The sequence below is a fragment of the Onychostruthus taczanowskii genome, unplaced genomic scaffold (assembly GCF_017590055.1).
Source record: "Onychostruthus taczanowskii isolate IOZ18803 unplaced genomic scaffold, ASM1759005v1 scaffold379, whole genome shotgun sequence".
NCBI classification, from domain to species: domain Eukaryota; kingdom Metazoa; phylum Chordata; class Aves; order Passeriformes; family Passeridae; genus Onychostruthus; species Onychostruthus taczanowskii.
This window is the reverse complement of record NW_024501226.1, coordinates 1-12429: the sequence shown is the minus strand read 5'-3', so window position 1 is coordinate 12429 and position 12429 is coordinate 1. Positions and strand designations below refer to the sequence as shown.

The 12429-nt window shown below is 62.9% G+C and overlaps 1 protein-coding gene across 1 annotated transcript in view; it reads left to right on the top strand.

The window, feature by feature from the left end:
- VARS2 (valyl-tRNA synthetase 2, mitochondrial) overlaps positions 1-12395 on the top strand; it is a gene marked incomplete at its 3' end in the record, with an annotated part of 14941 nt that extends 2546 nt beyond the window's left edge. The window contains exons 2-13 of the mRNA XM_041411880.1: positions 429-526; positions 622-703; positions 2803-2922; positions 3365-3476; positions 4584-4672; positions 5671-5756; positions 5915-6047; positions 6699-6802; positions 7990-8261; positions 9273-9343; positions 10749-10874; positions 12291-12395. Coding sequence (XP_041267814.1) covers positions 429-526; positions 622-703; positions 2803-2922; positions 3365-3476; positions 4584-4672; positions 5671-5756; positions 5915-6047; positions 6699-6802; positions 7990-8261; positions 9273-9343; positions 10749-10874; positions 12291-12395 — 1398 coding nt within the window. The remainder of the gene's footprint in view (positions 1-428; positions 527-621; positions 704-2802; positions 2923-3364; positions 3477-4583; positions 4673-5670; positions 5757-5914; positions 6048-6698; positions 6803-7989; positions 8262-9272; positions 9344-10748; positions 10875-12290) is intronic.
- Between the last annotated feature and the right edge of the window lie 34 nt (positions 12396-12429).

Here is a 12429-nt window from a genome sequence, read left to right as displayed (position 1 = left end):
TGTCCCCAATGTGTCCCCAATGTCCCCAGGCCATCGTGGAGCGGTGGCTGTGGCAGCAGTGGGGGTTGTCCCTGGTGTCCCCAGGGATGTCCCCAATGTGTCCCCAATGTGTCCCCAATGTGTCCCCAGGCCATCGTGGAGCGCTGGCTGTGGCAGCACTGGGGGCTGGCCCCCGTGTCCCCAGGGCTGTCCCCAATGTCCCCACTGTCCCCAATGTCCCCAGGCCATCGTGGAGCGCTGGCTGTGGCAGCACTGGGGGCTGTCCCTGGTGTCCCCAATGTCCCCAATGTGTCCCCAATGTGTCCCCAATGTGTCCCCAATGTGTCCCCAATGTGTCCCCAATGTGTCCCCAATGTGTCCCCAATGTGTCCCCAATGTGTCCCCAATGTGTCCCCAATGTGTCCCCAATGTGTCCCCACTGTCCCCAGGCCATCGTGGAGCGCTGGCTGTGGCAGCAGCGCCGGCTACGCCGGCAGGACCTGGGCCGGGCCGAGTTCCTGCGCGAGGTTTGGCGCTGGAAGGAGCGGTGAGGGGACACCGGGGACCTTGGGGACACCTCGGGGACACCTTGGGGACGTCCCCGGGGGTGGCCCCGCGGTGTCACCGCCCTGTCCCCCCCAGGCACGGGGACGAGATCCTGCAGCAGCTGCGCGCGCTCGGGGCCTCGCTGGACTGGAGCCGCTGCGCCTTCACCATGGACCCCGTCAGTGTCCCCAGCTGTCCCCAAGTGTCCCCAGGGGTCCCCAGGGGTCACTGGGCTGTCCCCAAGGGTCACTGGGCTGTCCCCAGGGGTCCCCAGGGGTCACTGGGCTGTCCCTAGCTGTCCCCAAAGTGTCCCCAGGGGTCACTGGGCTGTCCCCAAGGGTCACTGGGCTGTCCCTAAGTGTCCCCAAGTGTCCTAACGCTCCCCAGGTGTTCCAATCTGGCCCCAAAGTGTTCCCAACTATCTCTGAAGCATCCCAGAATTGTCCCCAAGCTGTCCCCAAACTGTCCCCAGGGGTCACTGGGCTGTCCCCAAGGGTCACTGGGCTGTCCCTGAGTGTCCCCAAGTGTCCTGGCTGTCCCCAGGTGTTCCAGTCTGGCCCTAAAGCATTCCTAACTATCCCCGAAGCATCCCACAATTGTCCCCAGGGTGTCCCCAAACTGTCCCCAAGTGTCCCCAGCTGTCCCCAAACTGTCCCCAGGGGTCACTGAGCTGTCCCTAAGTGTCCCCAAGTGTCCCCAGGCCATCGTGGAGCGCTGGCTGTGGCAGCACCGGGGGCTGTGCCCGATGTCCCCAGGGATGTCCCCAATGTCCCCAATGTGTCCCCACTGTCCCCAGGCCATCATGGAGCGCTGGCTGTGGCAGCACCGGGGGCTGTGCCCGATGTCCCCAGGGATGTCCCCAATGTCCCCAATGTGTCCCCACTGTCCCCAGGCCATCATGGAGCGCTGGCTGTGGCAGCACCGGGGGCTGTCCCTGATGTCCCCAGGGATGTCCCCAATGTGTCCCCACTGTCCCCAATGTCCCCAATGTGTCCCCACTGTCCCCAGGCCATCGTGGAGCGCTGGCTGTGGCAGCAGCGCCGGCTACGCCGGCAGGACCTGGGCCGGGCCGAGTTCCTGCGCGAGGTTTGGCGCTGGAAGGAGCGGTGAGGGGACACCGGGGACCTTGGGGACACCTCGGGGACACCTCGGGGACACCTTGGGGACGTCCCCGGGGGTGGCCCCGCGGTGTCACCGCCCTGTCCCCCCCAGGCACGGGGACGAGATCCTGCAGCAGCTGCGCGCGCTCGGGGCCTCGCTGGACTGGAGCCGCTGCGCCTTCACCATGGACCCCGTCAGTGTCCCCAGCTGTCCCCAAGTGTCCCCAGGGGTCCCCAGGGGTCACTGGGCTGTCCCCAAGGGTCACTGGGCTGTCCCCAGGGGTCCCCAGGGGTCACTGGGCTGTCCCTAGCTGTCCCCAAAGTGTCCCCAGGGGTCACTGGGCTGTCCCCAGATGTCCCCAAGAGTCACTAAGGGTCACTGAGCTGTCCCTAAGTGTCCCCAAGTGTCCTAACGCTCCCCAGGTGTTCCAATCTGGCCCCAAAGTGTTCCCAACTATCTCTGAAGCATCCCAGAATTGTCCCCAAGCTGTCCCCAAACTGTCCCCAGTGGTCACTGGGCTGTCCCCAAGGGTCACTGGGCTGTCCCTGAGTGTCCCCAAGTGTCCTGGCTGTCCCCAGGTGTTCCAGTCTGGCCCTAAAGCATTCCTAACTATCCCCGAAGCATCCCACAATTGTCCCCAGGGTGTCCCCAAACTGTCCCCAAGTGTCCCCAGCTGTCCCCAAACTGTCCCCAGGGGTCACTGGGCTGTCCCCAAGGGTCACTGGGCTGTCCCTGAGTGTCCCCAAGTGTCCTGGCCGTCCCCAGGAGTTCCAATCTGGCCCCAAAGTGTTCCCAACTGTCCCCAAATCATCCCAAGATTGTCCCCAAATTGTCACCAGACTTTCCCCAACTGTCCCCAAGGGTCATTGAGCTGTCCCCAAAGTGTCCCCAAGGGTCCCCAGCTGTCCCCAAGTGTCCTCTAATCTGCCCCAACAGTGTTCCCAACTGTCCCCAAAGCATCCCAAGATTGCCATCAGCCTGTCCCCAAGTGTCCCCAGGGTGTCCCCAAGTGTCCCCAGAGTGCCCCAAACCTCCCGGAATTCCCCCAAACTTGTCCCCAACGCTCCTGAACTCCCCTGTACTGTCCCCAAACCTCCCCGAGCTGTCCCCAACCCTCCCCGAGCTGTCCCCAAAGTGTCCCCAGAGTGTCCCCAAGCGTCCCCTCCGTGTCCCCAGGGCTTCTCCCGCGCTGTCACCGAGGCCTTCGTGCGGCTCTTCCGGGCGGGGCTGATCCGGCGCGACCAGCGGGTGGTGACGTGGAGCTGCGCCCTGCGCTCGGCGCTGGCCGACATCGAGGTGTCCCCAACGTCCCCAAATGTCCCCAAGGGTGTCCCCTGGGGGCTCTGACCCAGTCTGGCTGACGTCGAGGTGTCCCCAGTGTCCCCAATGTCCCCAAATGTCCCCAAGGGTGTCCCCAATGTCCCCAGTGTCCCCAGTGTGACGTGGAGCTGCGCCCTGCGCTCGGCGCTGGCCGACGTCGAGGTGTCCCCAATGTCCCCAAATGTCCCCAAGGGTGTCCCCTGGGGGCTCTGACCCGGCCTGGCCGACGTCGAGGTGTCCCCAATGTCCCCAAATGTCCCCAAGGGTGTCCCCAATGTCCCCAATGTCCCCAGTGTGACCTGGAGCTGCGCCCTGCGCTCGGCGCTGGCTGACATCGAGGTGTCCCCAATGTCCCCAAGGGTGTCCCCAATGTCCCCAAAGGTGTCCCCAGGGTCCCTGACCCGCCCTGCCCCCCCAGGTGGAGCCCCGTGTCCTGACGGGCCCCACGGCGCTGAATGTCCCCAACTGTCCCCACCCCGTCACCTTCGGCGTCCTCGTCACCTTCGCCTACCCCGTGGAGGGGGACGACGGTGGGTGGCACTGGGGACACTGGGGGTGGCACTGGGGACATCGAGGGTGGCACTGGGACGACGGTGGGTGGCACTGGGGACATCCAGGGTGGCACTGGGGACACTGGGGGTGGCACTGGGGACACTGAGTGTGGCACTGAGGACATCGAGGGTGACACTGGGGACACTGGGGGTGGCACTGGGGACATCGAGGGTGGCACTGGGGACATCGAGGGTGGCACTGGGGACATCGAGGGTGGCACTGGGGACATCGAGGGTGGCACTGGGGACATCGAGGGTGGCACTGGGGACATCGAGGGTGGCACTGGGGACATCGAGGGTGGCACTGGGGACATCGAGGGTGGCACTGGGGACATCGAGGGTGGCACTGGGGACATCGAGGGTGGCACTGGGGACATCGAGGGTGGCACTGGGGACATCGAGGGTGGCACTGGGGACATCGAGGGTGGCACTGGGGACATCGAGGGTGGCACTGGGGACATCGAGGGTGGCACTGGGGACATCGAGGGTGGCACTGGGGACAATCCAGGTGGCACTGGGGACACTGGGGGTAGCACTGGGGACACTGGGGGTGGCACTGGGACACTGAGGGTGGCACTGGGGACATTCCAGGGTGGCACTGGGGACAGTCCACGTGGCACTGGGGACAGTGGGGGTGGCACTGGGGACAGTGGGGGTGGCACTGGGACACTGAGTGTGGCACTGGGGACAATCCAGGTGGCACTGGGGACATTCCAGGGTGGCACTGGGGACAATCCAGGTGGCACTGGGGACATCCAGGGTGGCACTGGGGACATCGAGGGTGGCACTGGGACAGTGAGGGTGGCACTGGGGACAGCTGGGTGGCACTGGGGACATCGAGGGTGGCATTGGGACACTGGGGGTGGCACTGGGGACACTGGGGGTGGCACTGGGGACATTCCAGGGTGGCTTTGGTGGCACCTGGGAGTGGCTTTGGGGAGGGGGTTCAGGGCTCCTGTCCTTGGCTGTCACCTGAGCGTCCCCCGAGTGTCACCTGTGCCCTGAGTGTCACCTGGCTGTCACGTGTGTGTCACCTGCGTCCCAGGTGTCACCTGGGTGTCCCCTGAGTGTCCCCGCTGTCCCCAGGGCTGGAGGTGCCCGTGGCCACCACGCGCCCTGAGACGCTCTTCGGGGACGTGGCCGTGGCCGTGCACCCGCAGGACCCACGCTACCAGGTGGGGGCGGGGCCTGGGGGGCGGGNNNNATGCCCCCAGTGTCCCTGGAGGGGCGGGGTTTTATCTGGAGGGGCGGGGCTTCACCTGGAGGGGTGGGGCTTTATCTGGAGGGGCGGGGCTTCACTTGGTGGCACTCACCTGGAGAGGTGTGGCTTCACCTGGAAGGGCAGGGCTTCACTTGGATGGGCTCACCTGGAGGGGTGTGGTTTTGCCTGGAGGGGTGGGGCATCATGTGGAGGGGCGTGGTTTTGCCCGAAGGGGTGGGGCTTCACCTGAAGGGAGGGGCTTCACCTGGGTGGCCGTGGTCTCACCTGGAGGGGTGGGGCTTCACCTGAAGGGAGGGGCTTCACCTGGGGGGCCGTGGTCTCACCTGGAGGGGCGGGGCTTCACCTGGAGGGGTGTAGCCTCATCTGGTGGGCGTGGTTTCACCTGGATGGGTGGGGTCTCACCTGGAGGGATTCACCTAAATGGGCAGGGCTTCACCTGGAGGGGCGTGGCCTCACCTGGGGGCTCTAGATGAGTGTGGCCTCACCTGGAGGGGCGGGGCTTCACCTGGAGGGGTGTAGTCTCACCTGGTGGGCGTGGTTTCACCTGGAGGGTGGGGTCTGACCTGAGGGCTGGGCCTTGGCGACCCCAAAATTTATTGGAATTGTGGGTGTGGCTTGTGGGTGTGAGAGGGGCATGGCTTCCCTGCAGAGCAGCCATTGGCTGCCCAGATTTAGCCCCTCCCTTTTATGAGTATCCATATAAGGGCAAAAAGGCGGGGCTTGTGGTGAAGGGGGTGGAGCTTCATTGCTGCAGGTGGAGCTTTGCTGATGTAAACAGCCATGGGGGCGTGGCCACTGGCTGGGTGGGGCCATCTCACAGCCGGGCAGGGATTGGTCTGGAGTGGCTCCACCCACAAAGGGGCGGGGCTTCCCCGGAGGGAGGCTCTTAAAGGGCTGGTGTGTGTTGGGCGTGGTCGGGGGGCGTGTCCCGCGCTGACCCCGCCCCCTCAGCACCTGCAGGGCCGGCGCGTGCGGCACCCGTTCAGCGGGGCCCTGCTGCCCGTGGTGGGAGACCCCAGCGTGCAGCCCCAGCTGGGGGTGACAGCAGGTGACCCAGGTGTGACCTGGGTGTGTCCCTGTCCCCAGGGGCGGTGAAGGTGACCCCCGGGCACAGCCCCCAGGACCTGTGGGTGACACTGGGTGACAATGGGTGACAGTAGGTGTGACCCAGGTGTGACCCAGGTGTGTCCCTGTCCCCAGGGGCGGTGAAGGTGACCCCCGGGCACAGCCCCCAGGACCTGGCGCTGGCCCGTGCCCACGCGCTGCCGCTGCTCTCGGTCATCGCCGACGACGGCACCTTGTGTCCCCCGGGGGGGGGGTGGCTGCAGGTACGGCCACCGTGTCCCCAGGTGTCCCCAAACAGCCCCAAAGTGTCCCCAAAAATGGCCCAAACCTGCCCCAAAAATGGCCTCAAACTGTCCCCAAACAGGCTACACACTGTCCCCTAAGTGTCCCCAAATGGCCCCAAAAATGGCCCCAAAGTGTCCCCAAACTGTCCCCAAATTGTCCCCAAAAATGGCCCCAAACTGTCCCCAAATTGTCCCCAAAAATGGCCCCCAAAAATGGCCCCAAACTGTCCCCAAAAATGGCCTCAAACTGGCCACACACTGTCCCCTAAGTGTCCCCAAACAGCCCCAAACTGTCCCCAAAGTGTCCCCAAAAATGACCCCAAAAATGGCCCCAAATTGTCCCCAAAAATGGCCCCAAAGTGTCCCCAAATTTTCCCCAATCTGTCCCCAAAAATGGCCCCAGGTGGCCCCAAACATGTCCCCGAACTTGGCCCATGTCCCCAGCCCAGTCTCAATGTCCCCAATGTCCCCACCCTCGATGTCCCCAATCCTCCAATGTCCCCGCATGGTCCCCAATGTCCCCAATCCCCTTGCTGTCCCTCAGTGTCCCCGCTGTCCCCGCTGTCCCCTCGGTGTCCCTGCTGTCCCCTCAGTGTCCCCGCTGTCCCTCAGTGTCCCCGCTGTCCCCAGGGTGTCCCCAGGTTCGAGGCCCGTGCCCGGGTGGTGGCAGCGCTGGCGCAGCGGGGGCTGCTCCGGGGGGTGCAGGACCACGCCATGACCCTGCCCCTGTGCAGGTAACGGTGTCCCCAATGTCCCCAATGTCCCCAAGTGTCCCCAATGTCCCCAGTGTCCCTGTCCCAAGTGTCCCTAATGTCCCCAGTGTCCCCAGTGTCCCCAGTGTCCCCAATGTCCCCAATGTCCCCAAGGTGTGAGGGGTTCAGATGGGGGAGGGGTCTTAAGTGTGGGGGCGGGGTTTGAGCTGTGCTGGGCGTGTCCCAGGTGTGATGGGTGGAGCTTCAGGTGTTGTGGGTGGGGCCTCAGCTGTGGTAGGTGGAGTCTCTGCTTTGGGGGCGGGGTCTCAGCTGAGGTGGGTGTGTCCCAGGTATTGGGGCGGGGTTTCGGTTGCTGGGGGTGGAGTCTCTGCTTTGGGGGCGGGGTCTCAGCTGAGGTGGGCGTGTCTTCCACTATTGGGGGTGGAGTCTCATAATGGGCGTGTCCCCACTGCGGGGGGCGTGTCCCAGCAGTGCTGGGCGTGTCCCAGGCGTTGGGGACAGGGTCTCAGCTCTGGTGGGCGTGGCCTCGTGTTGGGGGCGGGCTCTCAGCGCCTCTGGGCGTGTCCTGGGTGTTATGGGCGGGGTCTCAGCTCTGGTGGGCGTGGCCTCATGTGTGGGGGGCGGGCTCTCAGCGCCTCTGGGCGTGTCCCAGCGGTGCTGGGCGTGTCCTGGGTGTTATGGGCGGGGTCTCAGCTCTGGTGGGCGTGGCCTCATGTATGGGGGGCGGGCTCTCAGCGCCTCTGGGCGTGTCCCAGCGGTGCTGGGCGTGTCCCCAAAGTCCCCAAACCCCTCCCCCGCAGGGACTGGTGCCTGTCCCGCCAGCTCTGGTGGGGCCACCGGGTCCCCGCCTACCAGGTGCGGGGTGGCTCCGCCCCCGCGTGTCCCCAGGAGAGGGGTCCCAAAAAAATCTGGGGAAAATTGTGATTTTTTTGGCTTTTTTTGGTGGTTTTCTTGAGGGTTTTTTTGAGGGTTTTTAGGTTTTTTTGGGGGGTTAAGTGTGAAATTTGCCCCCCCAGGAGCTGCACCTGCAGCAAGGTGAGACTGAGGGGGGGGTCCCGAAATCAGCTCTGGTGGGCGTGGCCTCGTGTTGGGGGCGGGCTCTCAGCGCCTCTGGGCGTGTCCTGGGTGTTATGGGCGGGGTCTCAGCTCTGGTGGGCGTGGCCTCATGTATGGGGGGCGGGCTCTCAGCGCCTCTGGGCGTGTCCCAGCGGTGCTGGGCGTGTCCCCAAAGTCCCCAAACCCCTCCCCCGCAGGGACTGGTGCCTGTCCCGCCAGCTCTGGTGGGGCCACCGGGTCCCCGCCTACCAGGTGCGGGGTGGCTCCGCCCCCGCGTGTCCCCAGGAGGGTCCCCAAGGTCCCCAAGGTCCCCAAGGCGCCGAGGGGGAGGGGCCGTGGTTCGTGGGGCGGAGCGAGGCCGAGGCGCGGGCGGCGGCCGCGGGGGCCCTGGGCTGCGCCCCCCAGGAGCTGCACCTGCAGCAAGGTGAGACTTGGGGGGGGGGGTCCTAAAATTTGGGGAAGGGGTCCCAAAAAAATCTGGGGAAAATTGTGATTTTTTTGGCTTTTTTTGGTGGTTTTCTTGAGGGTTTTTTTGAGGGTTTTTAGGTTTTTTTGGGGGGTTAAGTGTGAAATTTGCCCCCCCAGGAGCTGCACCTGCAGCAAGGTGAGACTGAGGGGGGGGTCCCGAAATTGGGGGGGGTCCCAAAAAAATCTGGGGAAAATTCTGATTTTTTTGGGTTTTTTTGGGTTTTGTTTTGTTGTGTTTTGTTTTTTTTTTATTCAAAAGCAATATTTGATGACATTTGGTGCCACTGGTGGCACTGCTGTCCCCAGACCCTAACGTTTTGGGGTCCCCTGGTGACATTTGGTAGCATTTGGTGACATTTGGTGGCACTGCTGTCCCCAGACCCCGGAGTTTTGGGGTCCCCTGGGGGGGTTCAGGGTCTCTCAGTGACATTTGGTGACATTTGGTGGCACTGCTGTCCCCAGACCCCGACGTTTTGGGGTCCCCTGGGGGGGTTCAGGGTCTCTCAGTGACATTGGGTGACATTTGGTGGCACTTGGTGACATTGGGTGGCACTGCTGTCCCCAGACCCTGACGTTTTGGGGTCCCCTGGTGACATTTGGTGGCATTTGGTGACATTTGGTGGCACTGCTGTCCCCAGACCCCGATGTTTTGGGGTCCCCTGGTGACATTGGGTGGCACTGCTGTCCCCAGACCCTGACGTTTTGGGGTCCCCTGGTGACATTTGGTGGCACTGCTGTCCCCAGACCCCGGCGTTTTGGGGTCCCCTGGTGACATTTGGTGACATTTGGTGACATTTGGTGACATTTGGTGACATTTGGTGACATTTGGTGACATTTGGTGACATTTGGTGACATTTGGTGACATTTGGTGACATTTGGTGACATTTGGTGACATTTGGTGACATTTGGTGACATTTGGTGACATTTGGTGACATTTGGTGACATTTGGTGGCACTGCTGTCCCCAGACCCCGACGTTTTGGACACCTGGTTCTCCTCCGCCCTCTTCCCCTTCGCCGCCCTGGGCTGGCCCGAGCAGGTGAGACCCCGATGTCCCCAAGGTCCCCTCAGTGTCCCCAAGGTCCCCTCAGTGTCCCCAAGTGTCCCTGATGTCCCCTCAATGTCCCCCCATGTCCTTCTGGTGTCCCTAAATGTCCCTCAATATCACCGATGTCCCTGGCAGGTTCCCAAGCTGGGGATGTCACCCTTGTGTCCCCTCAGTGTCCCCTCAGTGTCCCCAATGTCCCCTCAGCATCTCCAATGTCTCTTTGTGTCCCCTGTGTCCCCCCAGTGCCCCTTTGTGTCCCCTCAGTGTCCCTTCAATATCCTCAATGTCCCTTTGTGTCCCCTCAGTGTCCCCTCAGTGCCCTTTTGTGTCCCCTCAGTGTCCCTTCAATGTCTCCAATGTCCCCTCAGTGTCCCCAATATCCTGTGTCCCCTCAGTGTCCCCAATATCCTTTTGTGTCTCCTGCGTCCCCTCAGTGTCCCCTCAGTGCCCCCTCAGTGTCCCCAATGTCCCCTCAGTGTCCCCAATGTCCTCTCTGTCCCTCAGTGTCCCCAATGTCCCCTCAGTGTCCCCTCAGTGTCCCCAATGTCCTCTCTGTCCCTCAGTGTCCCCAATGTCCCCTCAGTGTCCCCTCAGTGTCCCCAATGTCCTCTCTGTCCCTCAGTGTCCCCAATGTCCCCTCAGTGTCCCCTCAGTGTCCCCAATGTCCTCTCTGTCCCTCAGTGTCCCCAATGTCCCCTCAGTGTCCCCTCAGTGTCCCCAATGTCCTCTCTGTCCCTCAGTGTCCCCAATGTCCCCTCAGTGTCCCCTCAGTGTCCCCAATGTCCTCTCTGTCCCTCAGTGTCCCCAATGTCCCCTCAATGTCCCTTTGTGTCCCCTGTGTCCGTCACCAATGTCCCTCAGTGTCCCTTTTGTCCCCAGAGCCCCGATCTGGCCCGTTTTTACCCCAATTCCGTGCTGGTGACCTCCTGCTTTTCTGGGTGACCCAGATGGCCCTGCTGGGCCACCAGTGCCACCCCTGTGTCCCCTCAGTGTCCCCTCAGTGTCCCCAATGTCCCCTCAGTGTCCTCAATGTCCCCTCAATGTCCCCTCATGTCCCAGACCCCAATCTTTACCATTTTTACCCCAATTCTGTGCTGGTGACCTCCTGCTCTTCTGGGTGACCCAGATGGCCCTGCTGGGCCACCAGTGCCACCCCCGTGTCCTTCTGATGTCCCTCAATGTCCTCTCAGTGTCCCCAGTGTCCCCTCAGTGTCCCCAATGTCCCTCAGTGTCCCTTTTGTCCCCAGAGCCCCGATCTGGCCCGTTTTTACCCCAATTCCGTGCTGGTGACCTCCTGCTTTTCTGGGTGACCCAGATGGCCCTGCTGGGCCACCAGTGCCACCCCTGTGTCCCCTCAGTGTCCCCTCAGTGTCCCCAATGTCCCTTTTGTCCCCAGAGCCCCGATCTGGCCCGTTTTTACCCCAATTCCGTGCTGGTGACAGGCAGTGACCTCCTGTTCTTCTGGGTGGCCCGGATGGCCATGCTGGGCCAGCAGCTCACGGGACAGCTGCCCTTCTCACAGGTCACTGTCCCCGAGGGTCCCCTGGGGTCCCCAAGTGTCCCCAGATGTTCCCAAGGGTCCCCAGATGTCCCCAGGGGTCCCAAAATGTTCCAAAGGTCCCAAAATCCCCCAGTTCCCAGGGGTTGGGTTGGGTTTTGGGGTTTCTCGTTGTGTTCTTGGTGTCCCCAAGGGTCCCCAGGGGTCCCCAAATGTCCCCAAGGGTCCCAAAATCCCCCAATTCCCAGGGGTTTGCTCAGGTTTCGGGGTTTCTCGTTGTGTTCTTGGTGTCCCCAAGGGTCCTATGGATGTCCCCAAGTGTCCCCAGGGGTCCCCAAGTATCCCAAGACGTCCCCAAGGGTCCCCAAAATCCCCCAGTTCCCAGGGGTTGGGTTGGGTTTTGGGTTTTCTCGTTGTGTTCTTGGTGTCCCCAAGGGTCCCCAGGGGTCACCAGGGGTCCCCAAGATGTCTCCAGGGGTCCCCAGCTGTCCCCAAGTGTCCCCAAGGGTCCCAAAATGTCCCCAAGGGTGCCAAAATTCCCAATTCCCAGGGGTTGGGTTGGGTTTTGGGGTTTCTCGTTGTGTTCTTGGTGTCCCCAAGTGTCCCCAGTGGTCCCCAAGGTTTCCCAAGGGTCCCCAGGGCTCCCCAAGTGTCCCCAGATGTCCCCAAGTGTCCCCAAGGGTCCCCAGGGGTCCCAAAATGTCCCCAAGGGTGCCAAAATCCCCCAATTCCCAGAGGTTTGGTTGGGTTTTGGGGTTTCTCGTTGTGTTCTTGGTGTCCCCAGCTGTCCCCAAGGATCCTCAACGGTCCCCAGCTGTCCCCAAGTGTCCCCGAGTGTCCCTGAGGGTCCCCAAGGGTCCTCAAGTGTCTCCAGGGGTCCCAAAATGTCCCCAAGGGTCCCCAAAATCCCCCAGTTCCCAGAGGTTTGGTCGGGTTTCAGGGTTTCTCCTTGTGTTCTTGGTGTCCCCAAGGGTCCTATGGATGTCCCCAAGTGTCCCCAGGGGTCCCAAAATGTTCCAAAGGTTCCCCAAGGGTCCCCAAAATCCCCCAGTTCCCAGGGGTTGGGTTGGGTTTTGGGTTTTCTCGTTGTGTTCTTGGTGTCCCCAAGGGTCCCCAGCTGTCCCCAGGGGTCACCAGGGGTCCCCAAGATGTCCCCAGGGGTCCCCAAGATGTCCCCAAGAGTCCCTGAGGGTCCTCAAGTGTCCCCAGGGGTCACCAGGGGTCCCCAAGTGTCCCCAGGGGTCCCCAAGTGTCCCTTACCACTTTCCTGGGGGTCCCCTGTCCCCATTTCCGTGTCCCTTTGGGTGTCCCTGTCCCAATTTTTGGGGTCCCCCATCCCCATTTTGGGGTTCCCATCCCCACTTTGGGGTCCCCATCCCCATTTTTGGGGTCCCCGATCCCATTTTTGGGGTCCCCATCCCCGTTTTTGGGGTCCCCCAGGTGCTGCTGCACGCTCTGGTCCGGGACCCCCAGGGCCGCAAGATGAGCAAATCCCTGGGGAACGTCATCGACCCCCGCGACGTCATCGGGGGGGCCACGCTGCAGGTACCCCAAACCCCCAGACCCAAATCCCTGAGAG